The 27,910-nt window shown below is 32.7% G+C and overlaps 1 protein-coding gene across 4 annotated transcripts; it reads left to right on the top strand.

Annotated features, from left to right (window-relative positions):
* Positions 1-123: 123 nt before the first annotated feature.
* Bnip3l_0 (BCL2/adenovirus E1B 19 kDa protein-interacting protein 3) lies at positions 124-27,910 on the top strand. 4 transcript variants are annotated; one of them, XM_011197870.3, is made up of 6 exons: positions 124-769; positions 26,737-26,923; positions 26,992-27,076; positions 27,145-27,215; positions 27,285-27,437; positions 27,542-27,910. In XM_011197870.3, the coding sequence occupies exons 1-6, from the start codon at positions 727-729 to the stop codon at positions 27,591-27,593; spliced, it is 591 nt and encodes a 196-aa protein (XP_011196172.1). In that variant the 5' UTR covers positions 124-726; the 3' UTR covers positions 27,594-27,910. The 4 variants fall into 4 exon arrangements, with proteins under 4 accessions (XP_011196172.1, XP_011196196.1, XP_011196181.1 ...); XM_011197894.3 differs by lacking the exon at positions 124-769 and adding an exon at positions 26,320-26,467; XM_011197879.3 differs by lacking the exon at positions 124-769 and adding an exon at positions 26,476-26,645.

Here is a 27,910-nt window from a genome sequence, read left to right as displayed (position 1 = left end):
ATTTCACACCATTTCTCAACATGCGAACATGGCCTAATGAAGTTGACTTTTCGCTATGTGGCCATATTTTATATATTTGTATAATTTTGCTCGTTCTTTGCAGCAGTCGCCGTTTTGTGCCATTCGTTGTTATTCGTTCGCCGCGAACGGTAATATTTGCAAAACTCCTAATTATTCGCGATATATACATATATATTGTTCGCTTCGAACGCTTTATTTAAAACGCATTAGGGATATTATAGGCGTTTTACTAAACTAAAGTAAAATTGCAGTATCAGTTCTATAGCATACTATAGTTTTGCATATAAATAACTATTTGGTGAAATACTAGTGTTCGCACAAGTCTGCAAAATCAAATAAGGCAAAGTTTTTTACTTAAAACAGTCTTGTTTTTTTATTTCAAACGGATAATTTGAATAGTGGGAGTTCCAACCGATATTAAATCAAGTTATTAGTTGATTGGAGCCCTCTTATAATTTCATTGTTTGAGTTTGTGTTTGTGAGCATAGACGTTTTAATAGTATTCACTTGCTTTAAATACATTTTAAACACAAAAAAAGTATATTTCTATATACTACGCTCACTACAAATCACGTAAATTTACAACGCACATATCCAGCCGTCCGTCGTTGAGTGTTATATTTATAAATAAACAAGAAGTGAAGATTTACAACCAGAACGCGTATAAAAAGCGCCCAGAAAGTACACATACTAAAAGCCAACAAGATGACCTCGACTCCACCAAAAATGGGCGAAGATTTGCTTGGCGGTGAGTATTTTACTATTTACATGTATATAATTCAAGTATATTTGTATAAACAACAGTCTGCATATTATCTGTGAAAAAATCGCAAAACAATGGCATGTTTTTTGCCACGTTTTGAAAATCGTTGCTATTTTAGAAGCCACTCAACTCAGCAGCCATTTTTGAGAGCTTTCTCGTCATTTTGTCTGGCAATTTTTTTTTCCAATTACATTTTCTAAGGTGTTGTTGCTAGTTTTTATTTTGAAATGTTGTTTACCTTTTATCGGCGTCAAACCAGCGAGTATCTCTCGTTGAATAACTCTTGTATGTACATATGTATGTATATTTGTGTTTCTGTTTCATTTACGTAGGTACATACCAGTTTTCTTACCAATTGCTTATCTAGTTTCATGTTTTTGCATTTGCGTTTTCTTATTTACTTCTGTATTTGTTGACTTTTAAGTTATTAAGCGAATGGTAGAATATGGTGTTGTTTTTCTTATTTGCTTTACCACACTGTTGTGCGTATTGCGTGTCCTTTATTGGTTTTTAATTTATGTCTTTTATTTGCCTAAAATTAAGTGCATAATGAAGTATGTACAAATAAGAACACATAATGAAATAATTGTTAATTAAATGGTTAAGTGAACGTTATTTGTATACGGCGGTACCTTTTGAGATTATAATGTGCTAATGAAGGTTTGACTGTTGAGAAATGGAAAGTCTTTCTCATATTACATAATGCAAGCCATAGAAAACAAAATCAAAATAAAATTCACTTGTTTTACTCAACTGAAAAATAAGCTTAGAAAAGTGAAAAGTGGCGCAGGCGCATATTACACTGTTTTAGTAAACACAGGCATTCCTACTTCAGTTCAGGGTGTATTTTTTTAGCTGTTGCTCGAATTGAACTGTTGGAAATTGTACATATGCTCGTGTTTTGGCTTCTTTGTTTTGATATTCATTTCTGTTTAGACTAATGTGAAGTACATAGTCTTACATACATACATATGTGCATATACATAAGTATCACAATTGTTAAGCTGTCGGACTCCACCACCTCTGCATCTTTCTTTGGTTCCGGTTTTTTTTTGCACCTTTGCATTGACGCCATTTTCCTGTTGTCGACACACACGTCTGCCCAGTTGCTTTGTGCTGTTGCAACGGCACGTAGTCACTTATGTATGACTCTGTAAAACGCAGTCAAAGAGCAAAACAAAATTTTCAAACTAAATATATAGATATTTGAAATAATGAGTGTTTTGTGCAGCAAGCGAGTTTTAACAGATAAAAGCTACCTCTAATGCTGATTTTATTAAAAAAAAAAAACGAATTTTTTAACATTTCTACTTTTTTACTTTTCCTGATATAATATTCATATGTACATATAATCAATATAAATTTAAACAAATTGTAGAATTTTTATTCTATTTCTTTCTATTACACACATCCCTCCATTCTTCGCACTTTAATTCTCCGTCTATACGAATGCATAAATTATATTATAAATTAAACATCCATTGACGTCATAGCTTTATACTATATATGTAAATACATAGTACGTACGTTTATGGTATTTACTATTTACCAAACAAACCACTACATTTGAAATTTGTTTTCTTGAATATTCGAAGTGAGGGTTCAATGTAACATCTAAGATATTTTTAGGTGCAGAACATTTAATAATAATAATGTTAAATGTTAATGTTGGCTTAAAATTTAACAATTTGTGCAATATATTTTTATAAATAATATTTGTATATTTATTAAAATAAGTCAATGTCTCATTTGGTGGATCACTCCACCTATGAATGCATTTAAATTTGGATATTCACATCACAAAATAGAAAGTTTATTCACCTATGAATATGAATACATTTGTAGGCCATTCTACATGCACTTGTAATCTCACTTTTGCATATTGTTCCTATATGCTAAGGCTTCGTAAAAAATCATTTCCATCGTTTAGTGATCATAATACAAATTTGTTAAGGCGCCACTTATTGTTTTAATTTATTCTTTACGGCTACCGGGTATACATATATAAATTCAAAATATATATATTTACAAATTATAAATTACATATATTGTATTGTTAATGTATTTCGTAAGCAACAAATTAGCATATCTTAAAAATTCATAATGCGTAATACATTGCAGTCATTTCTACATACTGCTGTCGCAATATGTATGTAGTAGGTATGACCTTTCTCCGATTGTGCTATAATTTTGATCTGTTTATTTTCTTTTTGTCATATGCGTCACATTACTTACTTCCTACCATTTGACGCCTCTGTATAGTATATCTGTTAATTCGATTTCATGTTTTCATTCATCTAATATATGTACACTTGCATATGTATTTGTGTACGATTTTAATGTCTACAATCGGATACCAGCTGTCGACGTACTATACTTCCTTTGTTTATTTGTTTTAAAATGCGGTCTCCTCTCTTCATATTTTCGCCGCTTGACTATTGTTATTGTTTGTTAATTTTTTTTTTGATGTGCTAATAAACTTGCTGCGAATATGATAATTTAGCTTCGTCATTTTGGTTTGCAATTCGTTAAATCAAAATATAAAGGTACGATATCTGAAGTGTATAGCGTTAAGTACGTACTTAAAAAGTGTATTACGAATTTCACCATATCAGTGGTGAAGGTTCCACAAGGAGAAATAATGATTCATTATTGACAAAATTTACATTTTTAGTAAATTGTAAAATTGGTTTTAGTTGGAAGTGTTTGTTTTTATATTATTTTCGTGCAATCAGTCACGAAGTATCAACTTCAAAGAAGTTTTCAATTACTAACGTCTGCCGTAATTTTAAGCCTATTATTTCAGTTTAAAAAGAGAGTATCTATGATGCCCATACAACTTCCCGTTTTCTGGAGTTCCATCATTATATTACTTTTAATTCATCTTAATATATAAATGCATTCTTTCCATATTCCTTCATCGCTTATTTCCAAATTTGACCAAATCACGTATGCAACGTAAACGTACGTATTTTGTTCGTCAATACGTCAGCGTATCTAATGTGTTTCCCACACTATGGTAAATGTTCAATTGCATTATTTATTGACATTACGAGGCAATTTTCGCGTCTGCTGTATTTGTTATTGTTGTCTGTAGTTTTTTCATATGTTATTATCGATTTTCCACTTGAAAGCATGTGTTTTTCAATGTCCATTTTTCACTTCTTTTGCTCCATTCACTTGTGTAAACATTTCTGACGTTGCGCTTTTTTTTAGTTGCCTTCGCTGCGGTGTTGTCTCAATGTGGCAGAAACTGCTTGAGACGTCGCCGCTCGTAATGTAAACATCGCTTTTTTGGGGCATTTCAGTTTTTTCTAACACTTTGTTTACAAAATTTCTGCCTCATTTTTGCTCTTTTCAACTTGACTTCTGTTTACTTCTCGTTGATGCTTTAGCACTTGCAGTCATGTTTATGTTTACCACAATTTTCTTGTTAACAGCAGAGTTTAATGAACGCGAAGCGCATATACATACGTAGTATTTGTAATTACCCGTTTGGCGCATAGCTAAACTAAAAACTAGTTCATGCGCATTTTTCACAATAATTCATTCATGCTATTTTGCTACTGCCACTTAAACATATATTTTTTTCTACTCATATAAAACTTTTGTTTATGTGTATTTGTATATGGTGGATACTTATGTATGCTTAAAACATAGCACAGCCGGTTTTTAGCGATATTTTCAGCGTATGCGGTTTATTTGGCACATATTTATGTTTTTTATGGGCGTGTATCAACCGGTTATACAGCTACATAGATACAAATTTATATACATATGTATGTATATGTATTTAAGCTATATTGTTTTAAACGCACGCTTTGTTATTAAATTCAAACTATACAAATCAGCACGTTCTTTTATATATTCATATATTTATTTATTTTTTTTAGCGCTCCAATACTAATGTGTGTGGCTATTTTATACACTTCCTTTGCTGCTCACCATTTCAATAAACGCGTATAAATTTTTGTTTACTGCGTAGTAAATCGCCACCACGTTTTTAGCGAGTCCATTGATAGCGAGTTAAGTGTTTTTATTTCATCACTATTCCACGCGCTGCGCGATAGACTCTCTTGGCTTTGTAGAAGAACAAATCAATGTGTGATTAATACCTTACTATTTTTAGACACAACAAATTGACGAATACTTATATACATATATACATACATATATGTATATATAAACATTTACGTTTGTTTTGCTAATACTCTTTACGAGTACCTGTAGATGTTACGAGCCACGTTTTCTATAGACGCGACTCATTGCATTTGCACATTTGTTGTATGTATTGCTCGCCATGTGCAGGTGTAAATAATGTTTACATTATGGTCTTGTTGTTTGACATCACGTACGCTTTCAATGCATTGCAGTAGTTGTCACCTTGCCTCTTAGGTATAGTTGCTGTACTGACTGTACGTGTTGAATGTAATTTTTTGCGGCTTCTCCTAAGGCAAACGCATGTCTGCAATTGGGTTTAAATGCCTACCTGCAATTTTTTTTTTAATTTTAACAGGAAAAAGTTGATACCTGTTTGACGTATACTTCCTTTACCTTACCTACGTCAATGCTAAGTGAAAACCTGATCGGCATCATGCATATTATAAACAGCAAATAATAAATCAAACTTCGTACGTTGGTAAGATGAAATGATAAATTTATATTGAAGTGTTTAAAGTCAGAGTTTCTATAGGATAAAATATTTCACAGAACTTTGTAAGCTTAACAGTAATCAATTCTAATAGTTTTCCTACAGCTTATCAAAAGAAAGTATTTTTAGGGTTATCTTCCATTATAAATAAAACTGTAGAGAAATTTTCATCCAAAAATCCAAAAAAAAATTTCGCTGTAACACTAATTATGTTCATTTCTTCAGCGACTATTAACAACATTGAAGGCAGTATTCGATCTTCCTTTTGTCCTTCAGCCGCCTAAAGATATTTAATGATTTTTTCGCCTAGATTTTTGCGTACTAAGCTAGGTAAAGATTAAGAAATTCGCATAGCTATCACCATTGTCCAAACAGGTACAGTACTTATGTAGTTAATATTTCAACGATTACCTTGCAATATAGAACAAAGAAATTGTCACCTGTTGCACCTACAAAGCGAAACAATAAACTCAAAATGCTATGCATATAATGAAAGAAAATATGACTACTTAAGTTGTATGCTTTAACTTATCTGAAGTATTAACTCTGTCTGCGACAAATCACTTAGGCACAGCGAGAGACGAAGGTGATACTAAAAACAGTTTGAAACATTTTGTGGTACTTGGGATAATTCTATGAATCGCAGTTTAGTAGAAGTATTTCAAAATATAGATCTTATATGTACATATGTTCCGTTCTCTCAGTATTCACTTTAGGTAAAAATATTGCATTGTCTAACGAAGTGTATTATACTTATATTAGATTTGGACAACTATTGGCGACCTTCACTGTTGTTAGCTTGGTAATCGCATCGTAATCTTTTACAAGTGGGTAGCAAATGAATGCAGCTCATGTAAATATCCATAGACATGTTCTTATTTGCCGTGCTCAATTTCCATTTGAATTACCACGTAACGAGTAAATTGTAATAATCTGGTATTAACTATAGCTAAAGTAAATCAAATGCAAATATTTTGATAGCATGATTTTGCTGAAAACAACTGAATGAGCTATGGATATTATGACACCTGTTGTTTACCTCGATATTTGAGTAGTAGTCAAACCACAGTGCTTTATAGTTCTATAGTAATTGATACCACGCAATTGGTTATGGACTATTGTCGTTTGCATTTAATCTGTATTAATGTGCTTTAATGCATGCAATCTAAATATAAACGCAAAGCAGCACTTCTAATATTTATTATCAGATATTGGTATTCGATAAATTATCATTAAACCTACTTTCATTTAATTCATTTAATAATAATATTAAATTGGTCAGCCATTAACCCTGTTAGTAACATGCTATTTGCGTAATGCAATACACATACATATGTATTTAGTTTTATTTAATTATATTTACTATTGCACATTCAACTGCATTGCGTCCTTGTAGTATATTTCGCTTTATTTTCTGCCACCCACATACAATCGATAGAAATATGAAAATTGATTGATCGTGACATGTGATTGCTATTCAATGCATACATATAAATATATGTATGTACCGGATATTCTAATTAGTTGGTTTTTACAATATTTAGTATGTTAGACAATATATTGTAGTAGTTGGCATGCTGCTTAAGGGGTTAGCGATAGTCAGAGACACGAAAAAATAAGAATTTTCAGTATTTTTTTGCTATTAAATCATGTTATTTTACAAAAGTATTAATAAGGCATTATAACACAATGTTTTAAACTGAAGTCACGAGAATTAAAAAAAAATATATATTTATAATTTCCAACGTTATAGCTGTTTGTGTTGACACAGTTCTAACAATGTGCTCGTGGTGTCCATCATAATTCCTTGGAGATTCATCTAAAATCAATCAGATAACAATAATTAGTTTTATGAATAGATTAAAGCTCATTAAATAGAATAGATTAAATAGATTAAAGGCTGATCGAAGCTTTTTTTGTCAAAAATTAAAAAAATTACGGCCTCAGTAATTTTTTTATTAGATTTTCGGGAAAAAATCAACAGTTAATTGGTCTTAAAAAATTGAAATTTTTGAAAAACAAAAAACAACTTCGATCAGACCCACGATTATTATGTGTTCTAAAAGCTGTATAAATTTTATTAAAATCTTCTGAGCGGTTTTCGAGTTACAGTTGTCACGGGTTCGAAAAACATCGCTTAAAGTTTCACCCGATCGTTTTGGAGTGCCCGAGCGCTCTTTGTTATTTGTCGAATAACTCGAAAAGTAATTTTCAAATTTTCGGAGAATATTTTTAAGATATTACAATTAACGAAAATGCAAAAATCAAAAAATTAATTTTTTTAAATTCCTACCTGCCCCTAACCCCTTAAGGAAATGTGCAATTACGTAGATATGTATGTTAATTTTTATTTGCAACAACAATTACTTTCTGTGTTCTATTGCTTACGTCTTATGCAAACTTGCAACACGTGCTTTCTAACTATTCGCATTCAATTTATTTCATGTTAAATATTATTACATATATATATATAAATTTAATGCATATATAGTATTTAACGAAGCTTTTTAAATCATTTACAAACAATTTTACAATTTTACAACTTTTATTATTGCTGATCAGCCCATTTATAGCTGTTTGTATGCGTTGGCTGCCGCCAATTTTTGTATATGTGTACATATGTACATAAGTTTGTTTGTAATTTCGGAAAGTAGTCGTTAGAATAAGAAATTATAGTCACAATTAAATCTTGCTTACGTCTGCTTGACAGTCATTATTCCCACTCAGTCTTATTTAGAGCAAATTTTCTCCATTCGTTAAGCTTAAGTGGTTCAAAAAGCAAAGTGAATATGTACATATTTACAACAGTTTAAATATATATTACTGGAATGTAGTATATTTTATTTACTTTGCGTGTACACACGTGTATATGTATATTATGATATATTTCTATATTTCATTCATAGTCGATTGTATTATTCTGCTATTGTGTATATACATACATATTTAAATGTTACGTGTGCATAAATATAGCAAATATTATTCATTCATTCTTGCTCATTTCAAATAAATAAATTTTTAATGAAAAACTATTAGCTTTACTACACAGAAATCGCTTACTGAGATTGCTACGCTTTTCTAACTCTCTTTTTGGTATTCACGGCGTAAATAGTAGTAGTGATAATAGCCTGTTATTTATTGTTTGTTATCTAAAAATGAAATGAGCTTAGAGGCTAAAACTTGGACTAATAAAAATGTTTTATAAAGGAGGAGCAACAACCTCAAACTTTTCCCTATCAACTATACATGTAAAACAGACACTTCCCTACATGAAATGAAAAGCAAGCAAATGAGGCAGATAAATGTACTAGCGACTTATGTACGCCCTCTCTTTAATAAACGGTTTTTGCGGCACTCTAAAACGTTACACATTACTTATGCATGTATTGAGAACGTTTTGCTGCTCATACATTTGCATATTGTTGCTGTGCTTAAATCTACTACATACTCTAAGTATGTATATATAACATGTGTTAGATTTCAGTTTCGATTTAATTTCCACTCGCAACGTTTTCATTTGCATTAAAAAACAAAAATCGAGTATACTGTATGTGTATAAATGAAAGAAATCTTATCAATGTGCACACATTACATGAAACCAAAAACAATAAACAACAACAAAATGTGATAGTGATACGACCGCACAACAGTATCAATTTCCCTGTCATATATGTAGACATTTGTACATACGAAAGTGTATATATAGTATCTCTGCAGTCGAATCAACTGGTTAAAAATTAATTTACAACTAGTATGTACTACAAGCCAAAACAAGCTGACAAATGTCAGATTTCAGATATATCACACCAGATCTTATACCAGTTCAAAAATAGTTGAACGTCTGATATTGACCTCACCAGACCTTACACCAGTTCAAAAATAGTCAAATGTCTAGTAGGATTGAAGAGCAAATTAACAACTAATCTAATCTAAATCTAATCAAAAAATCGTTCTATACTTGTTCCAAATCCGCTATTTTTCGAACTAGTTGGATTTCAGTCAGAAACTAGAAAATTTCAGAAAAGTGTAATATTTTCCGTTTCAAGCACATAAACCAACATTTGAATGTACATACATACATATAAGTGGTATATAAATATGCATATAATTAATATTCAAAACGATCGGCTGATAAAGTCATTTTTTTATTATTATTTGTTCAAGCGAATTAATTACTTTGCAAATGAGTTGCTAATACTTTTACAGTTATCTATATTTACTTTAACAATCTTTCTGCAGGGATGCTTTTTCTTATCACTGAATAATTTTGTAAATATGTACATATGTAGGTGGTATTTTCCTATGGGGTGGTCTCATAAATGCCTGTTCACTTGTTCTTTCTGTTAATCATATACTCGTATAAACTATAATAAAACTGTGGTAAACAGTTTAAGGTTAAAAAACTCGCCAAATTAAACTCAAAATACAATATTTATTTTCAACACATATATATGTATTTTATGTAGTTATTATCACTTAAGTATATGTACTTTCTATTTATTTATAAACGTTATCTAATTGTGTCAACTGCCAAACATGCCAAATATGTAGTATTTGATAATATTTCGAAATGCCTAAGACCAAGAGGAGCGCATCGTTTTGGTGGGGAATAGCAACGCCATAACTAAAACAAAAATAACATTAGGTGCGCACTTTCAAGCTTATCACGAACTTTTTCTTATATGTATACATATGTAAAGGGTGATTTTTTAAGAGCTTGATAATTTTAAAAAAAAAAAAACGCATAAAATTTGCAAAATCTCATCGGTTCTTTATTTGAAACGTTAGATTGGTTCATGACATTTACTTTTTGAAGATAATTTCATTTAAATGTTGACCGCGGCTGCGTCTTAGGTGGTCCATTCGGAAAGTCCAATTTTGGGCAACTTTTTCGAGCATTTCGGCCGGAATAGCCCGAATTTCTTCGGAAATGTTGTCTTCCAAAGCTGGAATAGTTGCTGGCTTATTTCTGTAGACTTTAGACTTGACGTAGCCCCACAAAAAATAGTCTAAAGGCGTTAAATCGCATGATCTTGGTGGCCAACTTACGGGTCCATTTCTTGAGATGAATTGTTCTCCGAAGTTTTCCCTCAAAATGGCCATAGAATCGCGAGCTGTGTGGCATGTAGCGCCATTTTGTTGAAACCACATGTCAACCAAGTTCAGTTCTTCCATTTTTGGCAACAAAAAGTTTGTTAGCATCGAACGATAGCGATCGCCATTCACCGTAACGTTGCGTCCAACAGCATCTTTGAAAAAATACGGTCCAATGATTCCACCAGCGTACAAACCACACCAAACAGTGCATTTTTCGGGATGCATGGGCAGTTCTTGAACGGCTTCTGGTTGCTCTTCACCCCAAATGCGGCAATTTTGCTTATTTACGTAGCCATTCAACCAGAAATGAGCCTCATCGCTGAACAAAATTTGTCGATAAAAAAGCGGATTTTCTGCCAACTTTTCTAGGGCCCATTCACTGAAAATTCGACGTTGTGGCAGATCGTTCGGCTTCAGTTCTTGCACGAGCTGTATTTTATACGGTTTTACACCAAGATCTTTGCGTAAAATCTTCCATGTGGTCGAATAACACAAACCCAATTGCTGCGAACGGCGACGAATCGACATTTCACGGTCTTCAGCCACACTCTCAGAAACAGACGCAATATTCTCTTCTGTACGCACTGTATGCATTCGTGTGGTTGGTTTAATGTCCAATAAAGTAAACTGAGTGCGAAACTTGGTCACAATCGCATTAATTGTTTGCTCACTTGGTCGATTATGTAGACCATAAATCGGACGTAAAGCGCGAAACACATTTCGAACCGAACACTGATTTTGGTAATAAAATTCAATGATTTGCAAGCGTTGCTCGTTAGTAAGTCTATTCATGATGAAATGTCAAAGCATACTGAGCATCTTTCTCTTTGACACCATGTCTGAAATCCCACGTGATCTGTCAAATACTAATGCATGAAAATCCTAACCTCAAAAAAATCACCCGTTACATAATTCCTTAATTTGTCACCGAAAGCTGTTCTAAGCATTCATACTGTATTATACCCTGAACAGGGTATATTACGTTTGTCACGAAGTTTGTAACACCCAGAAGGAAGCGTCGGAGGCCCTATAAAGTATATATATAAATGATCAGTATGTTGAACTGAGTCGATTTAGCCATGCCCGTCTGTCTGTCCGTCTGTATATATACGGACTAGTCCTTCAGTTTTTAAGATATCGTTTTGAAATTTTGCAGATGTTATTTTCTCTTCAAAAAGCTGCTCATTTGTCGGAACTGCCGATATCGGACTACTATATCATATAGCTGCCATACAAACTGAACGATCGGAATCAAGGGGTTGTATGGAAAACTTCCGCATTTTACTACATATCTTCACAAAATTTGGTGTGAGCTATTGTTCATAGAAATAATTTAATCTCCGAAAAAATTGTTCAAATCGGTTCACTATAGCATATAGCTGCCATACAAACTGAACGATCGGAATCAATGACTTGTATGGAAAACTTCCGCATTTTACTACATATCTTCACGAAATTTGATGTGAGTTATTGTTCATAAAAAGAATTTAATCTCCGAAAAAAATTGTTCAGATCGGTTCACTATAGCATATAGCTGCCATACAAACTGAACGATCGGAATCAAGGGCTTGTAGGGAAAACTTCCGCATTTTACTACATATCTTCACAAAATTTGGTGGGAGTTATTGCTCATAGAAATAATTTAATCTCCGAAAAAATTGTTCAGATCGGTTCACTATAGCATATAGCTGCCATACAAACTGGACGATCGGAATCAATGACTTGTATGGAAAACTTTTCTTTTTTTAATTACTTTTTCTTACGTCTTTAGATTTGCTTAAACACATAGTCACTAAAAGATTTGCACCTGTGAAGGGTATATTAGCTTCGGTACATCCGAAATTAACGTTTTTTCTTGTTATTTCTGGTTTAGCAAAATTCTGACAACTATGTATATAAATAAAACGCTATAAAATTACAAAAATGCCAGACATTCATCACGTACAACTTGTGCAGTGCTATGTAATTTATTCGTTGTCTAAAATTAATGTTGTTGTTGTACTATTGAATATTTTTGCGTTGATATAATAATATTTTTAATTCTCTGCAAATTTGTGACTATAGAAATATGTACACGTAAATCCAGCTTTGGTAATTTAATAAATTATAATTAATTTAGTACTATATTTCATTCATCTTATTTTAAAACAGTGCTTATTATTACTTTCTTTCTGTCAGCCGTTCCCACAACAGTCGGTTCTACGTAACCGGAACGGACCCGGATTTTTATCCGGCCAAGGACTGTCAAATCGGCAGCATTCTTCAAAATTATTTGGGCAATGTTTTATGCCGCTACAACAACAATTTTCTTTATCATTTTTTTATAATTTTTTCTTTGCTATGCATATTAAATATAATTAAACTGCCCTATCTACCTTTATACATTTGTATAGGCATTTTTTCTTGTTATATTATCTCCATTTGTTCTAATTGCTTTCTTTTGCATTTGAAATTAAGTTAAAGTCTGCATTTCTTATACAATTTTTTTTTGCTTCCATATTATTTAATGTAAAGTCTATGTTTATATTTGCATTTCACCTTTAACCTGTCTGAGTTTTTGCGCTCTTACATTTTCTTTCATCTCTCTCAGTCTTTCTCACATTTCATTTGATTATCACTTTTATTATTAATATTAATTCTGCTTAATTCGTTTCGTTGAAAGGTCGTCAAGTACATCTGTATGCAAATTTTCACTGCACTATGAATGGAATTTAGTAGTAAACGAAAGCCTATATAATACTCGCGATTAATTTAAATTATTGCATATATTTTAGATTGAGAATAGAAAATATTTGCTTTAGCTCTATAATACAGATTATTAATCATATGTTAATTACAGACAATTTTTAGTTGAATTTATTTACATTTTAAATAAAAGTTTAAATTATGTGGAAACACAAATATTTAATATGAAATGTTAAAAAAAAGTCCATTATGTATGGAAATATTTTTTCTTTTGCATGGCCACCATGGTCACGCCTGTAGAAGTCCAGACGCTGAACCCAATTTTCGACTGTTTTCAAGCATAAATCGGCCGATACTGCTGCAATTTCACGTTCGACATTCGTACGAAGTCCATAGACTTGACGTAGCCCCACCGCAAATAGTCTAACGGCGTCAAATCGCACGACCGAGGGGGCCGACTGACTGAAAAATTTCGTGAGTTAACACTTTCACCAAACTTGGTTTTCAATAAATCGATTGTGATATTCGCTGTGGCTTATGGTGCCGTTTTGTTGGAACCACATATTGTCCAAGTCCATATCATTCAATTCGTGCCAAAAATATTCGCTAATCATTGAGCGGTAGCGATTCCCAACCACAGTAACGTGTTGGTCTTGGTCATTACGGAAGGAGTACGGCCTAATGACACCTCCGGCCCGTAAACCGCATCAAACCATAATTTTTTCGGGATGGTGACTCATAGAGTACGTGTGATTTGCTGCCTGCCAATAACGCATATTTTGCTTACTGACGAAGCCATTCAGCCAGAAATGAGCTTCGTCGTTATGTAGGACGTGGCGTTCTTAACGTTATAGCCACTGACTCCGAATTTCGACAGTAAATTGTAATAATTTCGACTTTTGTTGGATCGTATATCTTTCCATGATGAAATGGCAAAACTTACTGAACAGAAATGTCCAAAGAGCGGGAGAAAATATGGTGTCGTTTGCTGTACCTATCGGTCTACTTTTGTAGCTACCTTATTGAAAAACCTTTCAGTTAAAACTGCTAAATTAACTTTTTATTTTTGTAGATATTTATGCCCAGCACAATGAAGTCCCACTTGTACCACATTCAATAAAGTACCATAATTATGTAGCAGAACATTTAAAATAATAAAACGGACTTGTACAACAAATTCATAGACTTTGAGACTTCGCCCCAATTTGATGTCAATTTAGCTAAACTAATCCTGCCGTTAAAACAAAAATTTCAGCTGACAAGCGCTAATTTTTTGCGAAATTGCTACATATCAGTGATGCGCAAATCTTTTCCTACAAAAAGATAAAGAAAAACACGCACAAACAGGCAGATTGTAGAAAGCAAAGGTGAAGATAAATTAAGTGAAATTTGCGTTGCTGAGATTTTCAAATGTTAAAACGACGCAATCGCAATTGTTTAATTTATTTGCTTAGACTTTGTGGATTTTATGTGCCCTATTACATACTTATATATAATACATACATATGTACATACACGTGTATGCCATTGTTTTGGTTTTTGATTTTTGCAACCGCTCTGGCGTATGAGCAACATTCAATTTAGATTTGTTACGCGCGCAATTTGCGAAAGTGACGAAGTCGGCGGAAAAAGTATTTGTAAATAGCGTCTATTATGGCGTGGGTCGGTCAATGTCGTCGACACTTGTGGGTCTGTGTGGTAGTTGTGGTGGTGGTGGTAGTAGCCACACAAACAACACTAATATACAATATATTTTGTAAAATTTTTTGTAGTTGTTAGTGTTGTTGGATGATGAGCACTTTTTATTTTTAACATGCATTCTATATGCGCATCATTCAAGAGTTTGCCGACGTGACCGGTGGATTTGTACACATTCTCTTTCATTTATAATGCTACTTGCTTTAGTATTTGTGCGTTGATTTGTGCGCGTGTTGCAAATCAACTGCAGCCGGCATTTTTGTGCTATTTATGCCCGCAGCTCGTTTATTTGTTTACATATTATTATTATTTCTTATATATTTATCTCTAGAAACGTGTATCCGCTTCCATTGTGTGCTACGCGTTTCTTGTGCGGCAGCGCTCGTCTTCTTCTTTTCCTCTTAATCATAATCATTTACTTTTTGCCTCTAGGTACTTCATTTGCAGGCAGCCTCCATTTATTATCTGTCAAGGGTAGTAACACAATTTGCCAGTACTGTCTTCATATTGCAGCTGCTGCAGTAGCAAAAAATATATATTTTTTAAAGACCAACAACATTTTAGAGGTCATCTTGTTTGCAGCTGCCTTTGTATTGTATTGTAACCCTTTTTTCAATGTCAGCAGCATTAAAATTATTGAATTTCTGCAAATTTTTTTTTTGATATATTTATTTTTCTTGTATTTAAAATGTATTTTTTTATTTATTTGTATATGTACATGTATGACATTGTTTCTTGTGTTTTTAGCTTAAAATATATGACAAAAGTAATAAATTTTATGAGTGACAACATTGAGTAATTTAATAATTTGCTCTAACCAAAGTACAGGTATGTCTTTTTCGGAAAATAAACCCAACTTCGGACGCAAAAATTTTCAACTTATGACTTATAAGCTATTAAAAGAAATATTCCAATCGTCGTCTAGCTGTCTCACACTAGGCATTCCAACACTAATTGTGATCGTGTGACTGAATTGAATGCATCGGAACTCATTGTACACAGTTGAACAGTCTGTTTTCTGTGCTACTTTACTACATGTTCATATGGAATGCGTGCCGTTTTAGTAATTGTGAAAATAAAAACCTTTGTAATAACACATAAATACAGTGGAACTTCTCTAACTCGAATCACCATAATCCACAAAAAAACTTCAAGTTAGAGAGACTTCGAAGTATAGAAATTTTCATCAAAACATAATTTTTTCAAAAGCTGTAAAATATAGATTTACCCACTGTAGTATTCTGTAATTTGGTTTGTTACAGTTTGCTATTGTTTGTCTCTTGACGTCTGTATTTCATGCCTTTGCTACATGATTTAGGAAATCTATAAGTGTAATATCATATTTTTTGTTCGCCTCCATACGAATATAGGTACTCCTTTAAAATTGTGCATCGATAGTAAAGTTTGAAATTTTGTATTAAGCCTGGGCCGAAGAGTTCGACTTATGGAAGGAAATTTGTATGAAATTCGATTTTGATTGCCAATTCAAAAGTTCGATTTATGGAGATCTTCGATTTATAGAAGTTTGAGTTATGGAAGTTCAACTGTATGTATGAATATTAATTATAATAACTGTAGAAAGTGTAACTAGTTCTGATTAGAACTAGTATGTAAGTAGTGTCAAAATAATTTGTTTCTGTAAAAGTATTCAGCCTCAAGTTATTTTTTTGCACAAACTACAAATAATATCGAGGCATTAATGGGGGTAAGGTTTGCTTCGTCGAAAAAAGACCTTTTTTCATGAATTTTTTTAGAAAAATTTATTGCTGTAGATTTATTTTGCTTATTATTATATGAAAGTACAACATTTGAAGGATACTTAAAAAAAGTTTTATTGAAAAATAACGAGGAATAACGGATTTATCGTCGATCTCTGCAGGCACCTCGAAAAGAAGTTTTTGTGCGGTGACCAGCCTACAGCATCACTAGATCATCCGAAACCAAAGAATCAAAATGCTTTCTTTAGTTGATTAGTTTATCTTTCAATTGACGTTGAGTTTTTTTTTTAATTTTTCAATTTTTAAATTTTTGGTACCATTTTCAAGCCAAAATGACGATTTTAGACGAAAAAATCGACCTATTTGTTAAATTTGATAAAATTTGTAAAATTGTTAGTAATTAAAATTTTTTTTTTTGGAAATCATTCGAGAGCTATCAATATGTAGAATATTTGTTCAAAATTTCAAAACGATCGATGCAGTAGTTTTTTCTGTAGGCTGGTCACCGACTTTAAAAATGACATATTTGGGAAAATCGATTCAAAGTTGTGTACACTCAGCGCAGATAGCTGGAGGTACCGTTATTCAACCTGCTGTAACTTCGTTAGTTTTTCTCCGAATGACCTAAAATTTTAACACAATATTCTTGAAATGTTGATGGTTCAGAAAAAAATAAAAAAAACTAAAATTTAATTTTTAAAATGCATCACTTGGTTTATCTCCATATTTCTATCTATTTAAAGCTGAACTAAGCACATTTTATATTTTGAAATTACTTTTTAAGATAATTTAAAGTAGAAGTTAGCGCGTGTTATATACTAAAATTATGTTTCCCAACGGAAAAGTACTTCCTCCAGCAAATCTAACAAATTTACGCGAATTCGCTTACTGGGTTATATAAATTACTTAATAACAAATAATTGCACAGCGTTTTTTTTTAGCACATATTCTCACGTTTTCAGTTTCGAAGAAAGAATGCAAATTAAAAAACCGAATTAATAAGGCTTGACTATGTGAAAATTACAGTTCGTATAATTATAGGGTGTGCATTTAGGCGTTATAGCCTGTAGCTAACAAAAGTCGTGTTTAGAAAACTATGCGCAATTTAAAAAGCTGCGAAGTTGTAAATTATAAGCTTTTAAGTGATTTGATGTGTAAAGTAAATAATGCTCGAAAACACAAAATAAATCATTAGAATTATAATAACTGTTTATTATAACAGTTATCTTCAACGGTGATAATTGTAACTGATCTCAGCAATTCAAACGCCACATTGATCACGTTTAACTGTTATCCGCTGTGGAATTGTGTCATACCATTTCATCAACTGACAACGCTACAGTCACAATGTGTAACTGTATGCTTGTTTGTATACATTTTATACATCTGCTCTATTGCAAATCTAACTGAAGTGTAGCCATAAAAATTTTATACAGCAAAATTAGTGCGATAAAAGTGTAATAAGCATATGTGCATATGTCCATATATACTATCAATGTAATTTTGTATTTTTTTTTGTATATCTCTTGTCGTCTAAATAGTTGCATGTGCATTTGGGTGTAATAGTCACATTGCAATGCATACGTGATTGTGATCAGTTGATTGGAAAATATACTTATGTATATGTGTACTGTTTTCCATATATCGCACGTTCGAGTGATCACGCAGTCTGGATGTTGATTTGATCCAACATTTAAGGGTACATTTTGCTATTAACCACATCCGACGTCAAATCATTTTAAGCTTATCGAAGTAACAATTTTGTATCTTTATTGACGTGCTCGCCTGTTTGGTATAGACCATATATTTTACGTAGATCCACAGGAAATAGTTTAACGGCGTCAAATCGCACGACCCAGGCGGCCAATTGACAGGATCATTTCGTGAGAAAAAACACGTTCATCAAACTTGGTTTTCAATAAATCGATTGTAACATTCGCTGTGTAGCTTGTGGCGCCGTCCTGCTGGAACTACATATTATCCAAGTTCATTTCATCTAATTCGGTCCACAAATATTCGATTATCATTGAGTGGTAGCGATACCCATTCGCAGTAACGTGCCGATCTTGATCATCATGGAAGAAGTACGACCCAATGACGCCGCCGGCCCAAAAACCGCACCAAACCGTAATTTTATCGGGATGCAATGGTGACTGATGGAGTACGTGTGGATTGCTACCTGACCAATACGCATATTTTGCTTATTGACGCAGCCATTTAGGCAGAAATGAGTTAAAGTTGAGGCCACCTCCGAATTTCGGTAATAAATTTTAATAATTTCGACTCGTCGTTGGATGGTATATTTTTTCATGATGAAATGGCAAATTTTACTGAAGAGAAATGTCAAAAGAGCGGGTAAAAATATGGCGTCATTAACTATCCCTATCGGTCTACTTTTGTAGCGTCCTATAACACACCCGTTTCTCATTAATTTCTATAATGTCTCAAGTGTATGTCTGCCCATGGTTTTCATGGCGTCCAATGTGATTATTGTGCGCCAACATCTGTCCCACACTCCAACGCATTGCAACTTTCCAAATAGGGGGGCTGCAGACATACCATATTTTTCACACTAGCCGCGTAAGTAGTTGCCATAGTCGAAAGCCATAATGATGGAGCTAATGTAATAGAAGACAAGACTGTGAGATTAAACAAACCGATGTATGTACATATGTACGCATGAGTACATCCATATGTCAGTAAGCTGTTAAGCGCTGCCACCACATACTCGTAGTACATCCATACATACACATTGAGGCGTAAGCTCGCCGGTTTTGCACTACATATGGATCGGCAATGGCGTGACAGCATGTCTATCAAGCGGCTTGTCAATCAGCTAGCGCTCCCAGGCCTTTGATGCCATTTTTGTTTACATTCACATACATTCCTCTTTTTATTGTTTTGTATTTTTGCGCGTTTCATATTATTAATACTCGTACATAGACCCACGTGCATACATATGTATGTATTTTGATTACGCTTAGTTGCTGTACTTCACCCATTGCAAACCCTTCAATCAATATTAGTATGTATGAAACGTTTAAAGGCACACTGTTTTAAAATATGTCAGCATGACTTCAGTACTAGTCGTTTTCGAGTATGTAATGGTTTGAGCGCCTCGTGTCGAGATTTCAGCGCTGGAGCAGCGAGTATATGTGAGATAGCGCATTTTTCATTTCGCTTCGCTATTTATTGCTATAATTAAAATTATAAGGTAATTATTTGCAATTCACGCCGACATTTATATCCGTTATATACACAGTGCTGTGAAATAATTACTTACAATAGCTATTGATGCTAATAGCTAAGGTATTTTTAGAATGTTGTAGCTGATGCAAGACGCGAATAAAGCTAGCTAGTTAGTCATACTAAACTATTTTATAAGAGCTATTACGGTTATTACATACAAAATACCATAAGAAAAATGTCTGTCCGTTAGGAGAGTTTATAGAATTCACCAAAGTTTCGTTTAACAACCCAAACAGAGTGTAAATAAATAAATAAATTACTTTAAAAAAATAAGGTTATGTTTGCGAAATGTCAAATACAGTATCGTGAGGTACTTATTTACCATTTTATATTCCAAAATATTTCCAAGCACATTTTTTCAAATACATAGTGGTAGCTACAAGCAACACTGAGCGAAATCATGTAAATTCTATTGCAAGACTTGCTTATTATACCCTAAACAGGGTTTGTCACGAAGTTTGTAACACCCAGAAGGAAGCGTCGGAGGCTCTATAAAGTATATATATAAATGATCAGTATGTTGAACTGAGTCGATTTTGCCATATCCGTCTGTCTGTATATATACGAACTAGTCCTTCAGTTTTTAAGATATCGTTTTGAAATTTTGTAGATGTTATTTTCTCTTCAAGAAGCTTCTCATTTGACAGAACTGCCGATATCGGACCACTGTATCATATAGCTGCCATACAAACTGAACGATCGGAATCAATGGCTTGTATGGAAAACTTCCGCATTTTACTACATATCTTCACGAAATTTGGTGAAATTTAATCTCCGAAAAAATTGTTCAGATCGGTTCACTATAGCATATAGCTGCCATACAAACTGATCGATCGGTATCAATGGCTTGTATGGAAAACTTTTCTTTTTTTACTTACTTTTTCTTACGTCTTTAGATTTGCTTAAACACATAGTTACTAAAAGAAATGCACCTGTGAAGGGTATATTAGCTTCGGTACAGCCGAAGTTCAAGTTTATTCTTGTTATAAAATTAAGTTTGCAATAAATATGGCAACGCACATTCTTCTCAATGTAGGCAACAAAGTGTGGTCTAAGCTTAACTTGTGACATCCGCTGACCCATAACGCACGTTGCATTGTGTCATACGTAAATAAATTTCAATTTAAAATGGCAAACATTTAAATGCTAAATTTATAAAACTGCGCTAAATGCTTAAAATAAATGCACTGGAAAATAGCACAACTAAAAATACCGGACACGCACAAAGCATCAGCGCCAACAAAGCAGCGATTTGGGTCTACATTTAATTGACTGAATGCCGGGGGAAAGACATGAGTACATAAATGCTCGTATAAAGTAGATTCTTGTGTTCAGCGGGTGCATCGTTGTCTGGCAAATGAATTGTGTTGTGTGCTGGATCGCCGGGGTGATCGCCGTGCTTTTGTGTGGCATTGAGTTTTGTGCAAAAGTTACTGCACTCTTGGCTCACGCCGTACAAAACAACACTTGAGATAACAATACACAGGCGATATATATGGAGGCTTGTATTTAAAATATACTCCACATATGTACATATATGGTACAGTAAATGATATGCATTACTAGTAGTTGTTTAACTTAATGGAAGTGATTTTGTTTTATGCACTCTGTGGGTACGGAGTAAACATTCGCACACACTTCGGAAGCAAAAAATTGCTTTAACTATTGTGTTTTTGCCATTTGCAACCGCGCGAAACGTATGTAGATAAAGACTGCTGTTTTATTGCCAACTGTATGGGACGACCACGCCAGTGTGCTGTAGCCCTGTAGCTTGTCAACGCAGCTTTTGTGCATGCGCAATTAGCGTGACATTCTGTAAAACTAAAGGTTGTATTTATGCACATATGTACATATGTATGGAAATGCATCCTATTATTGGCGACTTTTTTTTGCTCTTAAGCGCAGTTGTTGTCCTTGACGCCACGATCGCTTATACAGTCGACCAACGACTGTTTTGCTATTAAGCTTTTCAAAATCATTCGTATGTAAAAAGCTATAGAAATATTAATTGATATGTAGTTTTACTCGCCCACCTTGTTTTTCTTGTGTTACTTGTTTCTTAAACAGTATTTTGCGATTTTGCTGCACATTACCACATTACGGCGAATATAATTTACAATGAAAATTTAATATTAAATATGTTAAGGGGTTGGGGTAGTCATAATTAAAAAAAAAATATTATTTTTAAAATAAAAGTATATTATTTTTAATTTCCGTTAAGGTTAATATCTTAAATATATTCTCTGGACATTTTAAGTTAATCCGTTAATTTTTTTCGGAGTTATTCGACAAATAACAAAGACACTTCAACACTTCAACACACTAGTGTGAAACTTTAAACGCGTTTTTCTCAAAACTATGTTTTTTTGTACTGGTTATAACTGTAACTCGAAAACCGCTTAGTAGATTTTAATCAAATTTATACAGCAATTATCCTGGGCCGGATGGAAGCTTTTTTTACCAAAAATTTTTATGTTCAAGCCCAATTAACTGTCGATTATCCCAGGATTATCTATTTATAAAATTAAATTTTCTTATCCGATTGATTTTAGATGAATCTACAAGGACTTATGATAGAACCTTTTTCTGAAACTGGCTCAACACAAACAGCTACATATAACTTTGGAAATTATAATTTTTTTTTTTCAAATTTTCGTGACCTCAAGTCAAAACATTGTGTTATAATGCCTTTGTAATACTTTTGTAAAATAACATGATTTAATTGCAAAAAAAATACCGAAAATTCTAATTTTTTGTTGTCTCTGACTACATCTAACCTCTTAATTTAAATTTGTTGTACAAATTATTTAAGAAAAAAATTACTTTAAATCTCTACTTTATTTTGAAATATTATTTACTTATTTTTTTTACGATTAATGTAAAAACAGCTAATTCAGCTAAATTGCAAATATTTTTAAATTAAAACCAACTTTAGTCTAACATTTTCAACAAAAGAAAAAATTCAAATAACCATTACAGTGTGATCTAAGCATTATAAAATTTCATTTGATATACATTTGAATTCTTATTAGTCATAGAGACATATTCATCAACTCTTAATCACTACCATAAATCAGGTTAATTAATTAGCTTGCTTACAAACTTGGTAATATTAGTTTGTCGCAAAAGCAATAACGACTAGTTTACACTATGACATATTTTATGACACTTTTTTTTATTGCATGAAAACTAGCTTTTATTGTCAATTGTTCGATGCTATTGCTAACAACTTGTTATTCAATATTTGAAATACATATATATCATATGTGTTTTAAATAAGAAATGTGTTCGCGAGTTCTTCAAAAGGCATAACACTCCCGCAGAATACTGTTCAAAACTGTTAAGTTCGTTTTCTGCGTAAATTTTATACTAGTACGCTTCACTTTCTTTTTTATCTTACTTTCCATAACCTCTTTTTTTTTAAACATTGCCCTTCACTTGATTCGCACTTATTTAGTGGTCATTAAACTTGTTATCGTCGTTATCGCCAAGCGTCATAACAGTGCAAAAAATACATTTAAGTAAAATATATAACTAAATTAACACGACTGCCAGCGTCAGCTGATACGAAATTGCACCCAACAATTCGCGTATACAGTCAGGTGTGGAAAGCGTAATTGTTATTTATTTACAAAGCGTATATCAGTTTGCAGCGAAAACATGTGCACCACTTATCTACTAAAGTATAATTGCATACAATAAAGCTGAAACGTTGAAATTCAAATCAAAGCTACCTACGCAGTTGCGTTTGATAACAATGAATCAGCGTGTATTATATCTTTCGCTGGCCGGGGCTTAACCCATTTAAGGTGTGATTTAAAGTATTTGCACGGGGTTAAAAAGATTATAAAGATTGTTGGCTACTGCATTTCTAATGAATTCAAATTCTTTCAAAATTATTGAAATTATGAATTATTGAAGTCATCATTGATTTATGGAACCATTTTTTTGCTCGAAAAGTGGCATCATCAATATGTGAGATTGTTTTTGGGAAGCAAAATATATATTTTACTGCAACTGCTAACTTATTGTTAGGGTGTGTAAAGGAGTGTTCATTTATTTATTTATTTTTATTTTTATTGCAAATTAAAATAAATTTTCAATTGTAGTGAGGAGTGCCACCTTACAACTAAAATCGATTATTTATGGTTTTCTTTACGCTTATACAATGAGAGTAATGTCATCAACATTTAGCTGCGCTTCGTTCAGTGTCCTTGGTTTCATACAGACAATAATGTGATTAGCTCTGTCTTGATTGCAATAGAAAGTGTGTAAAGTAAGACGGTTTCCGCTGCGTTAGACAGCAACACTAATGCCCAACGTCGCCAACTGTTTCGCCTGTCTCCGCAAGCCTTTATTGTCTGATTACCTATGTATGTGACTCCTTTGGCTTGTTCACTGATAATCGACATTGAAATTTTTATTTAATGACAACCGGAGACAGGAGCCATTATGTGTCTGTCTCCTTTATTAATACGTTTGTATGCATGTATATAGCTTTTTGAGGTTTTTGACCACAATATGTTATTTTATTTAACATTTTTGTACTTTTGTACCACTATACACACCTATTTTACTCAACTTAATTTCCGATTTTATTTGCTAATCTTTATTGTTTGTTTGTTTAACATATTTGCAGTTATCATTCACTTCTGTATAATCAAAAGTTGTATTTGTTATTGCATTTGTATATATTTTCATGCAAAATTATTGTTTGTTTACTGTTTCTCTGGCATTACTTCGCTATTGACAGTTCCTTAGCTACTTTATATATATTTATGTATGTATATAATTAAACTAGTAGTTCTTAGTCTAGAATATCAGCTGATCTGTGTTTACACATGCGTATGAAATTGATTTTTGCACCTTAAGCGGTTAGGGGTAGTCAGAGGCCCGAAAAATTATAATTTTCAGTAATTTTTTTTGCTATTAAATCATGTTTTATTTTACAAAGGTAATAATGTGGCATTATTTTATTAATTAAAAAAAATTATATTTCCAGAGTTATAGCTGTTTGTGTTGACATAGTTTCAAATAAGGCCCTTGCGGTGACTATCATAAGTCCTAAAGATTCGTCTAAAATCAATCGAATAAAAAATAATAGTTTTATAAATAGATAGTCCTGGGTCCGATCGAAGCTTTTTTTCAAATATTAACAAAATGGCGGCATCACGAAATTTTTTCTAGATTTTCTAAAAAAATAGAAATTAAAAAATAAAAAAAATCCTTTGTCAGGCCTGAGTTTATTATGTATTCTAAAAGCAGTATAACTTTCATTATAATCTACTGAGCTGTTTTCGAGTTACAGTTGTCACCGGTACAATAAACCTAGTTTTGAGAAAAACGCATTTTCATCGGCCGTTTTGGAGTGCCCGAGCGCTCTTTGTTATTTGTCGTATAACTCGAAAAGTAATTATCGGATCAACTTCAAATTTTCAGAGAATATTTTAAGATATTATACTTAACGAAAATGCAAAAACAAAAAAAAAATGATTTCTTGAAAATCCTGACTACCGTTAACCCCTTAAGGATATGTGCAATTACGTATTATACTTAACGAAATTTCAAAAAAAAAAAAAATAATAATAATATTTTGAAAATCCTGACTACCAATAACCCCTTCATGGTTGTCGAGTTCGTATGTGCTTGGGTGTTATTAGACCAAGACCAAGGAAGATTCCAAATTTTAGACGCCACTTACATACATATGGATTTAATGCGGCATATTCTATTGACAGAAATAGGTTTCGTAGGTTTCCCAATTTATAATAATTAAATTAATTAATAATATATATAATAATATTGTAGTATTTAGTTTCGTAATTTTATAAATACTCTCTTCATTGCTATAAATATTTACTATCTTACTGGTGCAAATTTTTCGCTTTTTCCTTGTTTCTCTTTTCATGAATTAAATTCTTGGCATTATTATAAATTTATAGTACGTTCGTATCGCGCACATTGCAAGTCGATAAAAGCTCGCGTTTGTTTACGTTTTCTATAGATACAATGAATGTATGTATGTATGTATGTTTGCAGATATTTAATACCATTCATTTATATGCAATTGCGTCTTTTATTTTTCAATATGAGTGATTTTCAAACATTTATACTCATTTATTTGAGCAAATGAGTATATGTATTTGCTGAGTACGATTGTATTATTTCAAATGCATATATTTTATTGTTTACTATAATACATACATATCTACATATATTTACATATTTTTCTCTATGTGCAAGTGCTACTACTTTGCAGTTTGCTTTCAATATTTTTTACCACCTTTGTTGCTGTTGATGAACCACTACCTCCACGTCAATTTGTGTACCTGCGTGAATATAAGTTAGTCATCCTGTTTGTTTGTTGGTCGTCGGTCAGCTGTTGTTAATTCTCTTTGTTATTTATGAAGCAAACAAAAACAATTTTATTGTGATTGTATATGCGAGCAGTCTTGAGTCGTTACGATAAGCGCGCCTGCTGTTGGGGAAAGAGTGTCTTCATTGGAGCGTCAGTCAGCAGGCAACAGACAGATACAGTCAGTCTGGCAGTGAATTTATTGCGGTGCAGCTGGCTATATATATCGTGTAACTGTTTTCGTTGAAATCCACACAAAGCGCACACTTGCACTCGCAGTGTTTTTGAGTTTTTCCTATTTACTTGTCTGCAGTTTCTTTGTTTGCTGCAATTTCACTATTTTGTGTTTTTGTTGTTAAATTCGCATTGAATTTGTGCGCATTAACCACAAAAGCTGTTTTTGGAAAAGTATTCTAACTATTTCATTGTATTATAATAGAATTTGTTTAAAAATTAAATTTTATTTTTTTCCCATTTTTTTTTTAAATCCTATTTTCAGAATCTTGGATTGAGCTGAGCAGTGCCGCTACAATGGCTGGCGTGAAGAGTCCCGATAGAATCACACCATTGCCTTTCGCAAGTGGCGAAGAATATTTACGTTTGCTGCGCGAGGCGCAACGCGAATCAAATCAATCCAGTCGTGTTGTCTCCCTAGCCAGCTCGCGACGTGATACACCCAGGGATAGGTATGTGCTTAGCATAAATAATTTTAACTTCTTTTGTTTTAAAAAAACAATATTTAACTACTTTGCAGCCCGAAATCACCACCAAACAGTCCAAACACCGAACTCACACCTGACGAGGAACTCAAAAATGTCTACATAAATTATTGGAGCAAGGTTTGTGACACTGGTTATAAGTTATGAAAGTAGTATCTTCATTTTGCATGTATGTTTACACGTTTCAGGATGGCGATAGTCACAAAGACACCGATTGGCTGGATGAATGGAATAGTCGACCGGATCAACAACCACCAAAGTATGCGTGATAATATTAATTTTAAAATTAAAAATATAAATTTTAATTCTTTTTTCTTTAAATTTTTAGAGATTGGAAGTTTGAACATCCACAAAAGAAGAAGAGCTCTGGTTATTCCATACGTTTGACACGTGTAGGCAAGAATTCGCTCTTCTCCAGAGAAATACTATACTCGCTCATACTGTCGAATGTACTATCCTTGCTATTGGGCGCTGGACTTGGGTAAGCAGACATGTTTTTTTTTTTTTTTTTTTTTTTTTTTTTTTTGTTATATATTATTTAGTGGAAATATTATAATTAATTATGATTTTTGTTTTTTTTTACAGCTTATGGCTCAGCAAACGTGGCATACTCTTGACCCGTGTCGTCATTGACTGAACTGAATGTTAAAGAAAAGTGATCTATATACATACATATTATACTAATTTTATAATTTTAAACGGAGCGTAAAGCAAAAGCTAAAGAGGAGCGAAAAAAATGATACAAAAGCAACATTTAAATATTTGTAATAAATATGAAATTGAAGATTTAAACAAAATACGCGATGTAATTGAAAATTGTTAGGGAGGGAGCTAACAGACAATGAAGATAATGCATAAAAAGGAATAAACAACAATAAACAAAACATATTTTCATACCAACAAAACAATAAAGCGGAATTAAAAAGGCGGTGAAGTTATTTATAGCAAAGCGTA

This window comes from Zeugodacus cucurbitae, chromosome 4 (assembly GCF_028554725.1).
Source record: "Zeugodacus cucurbitae isolate PBARC_wt_2022May chromosome 4, idZeuCucr1.2, whole genome shotgun sequence".
Classification (NCBI taxonomy): domain Eukaryota; kingdom Metazoa; phylum Arthropoda; class Insecta; order Diptera; family Tephritidae; genus Zeugodacus; species Zeugodacus cucurbitae.
This window is presented reverse-complemented; position numbering and strand designations above follow the sequence as displayed.

Bases quoted from the DNA above. Each gene is read 5' to 3' on its own strand.
- Bnip3l_0 (XM_011197870.3), top strand. From the start codon at position 727: ATGACCTCGACTCCACCAAAAATGGGCGAAGATTTGCTTGGCG. The intron at 27,077-27,144 runs GTTTGTGACACT...TACACGTTTCAG, and splicing joins ACATAAATTATTGGAGCAAG to GATGGCGATAGTCACAAAGA. The intron at 27,216-27,284 runs GTATGCGTGATA...TTAAATTTTTAG, and splicing joins CCGGATCAACAACCACCAAA to AGATTGGAAGTTTGAACATC.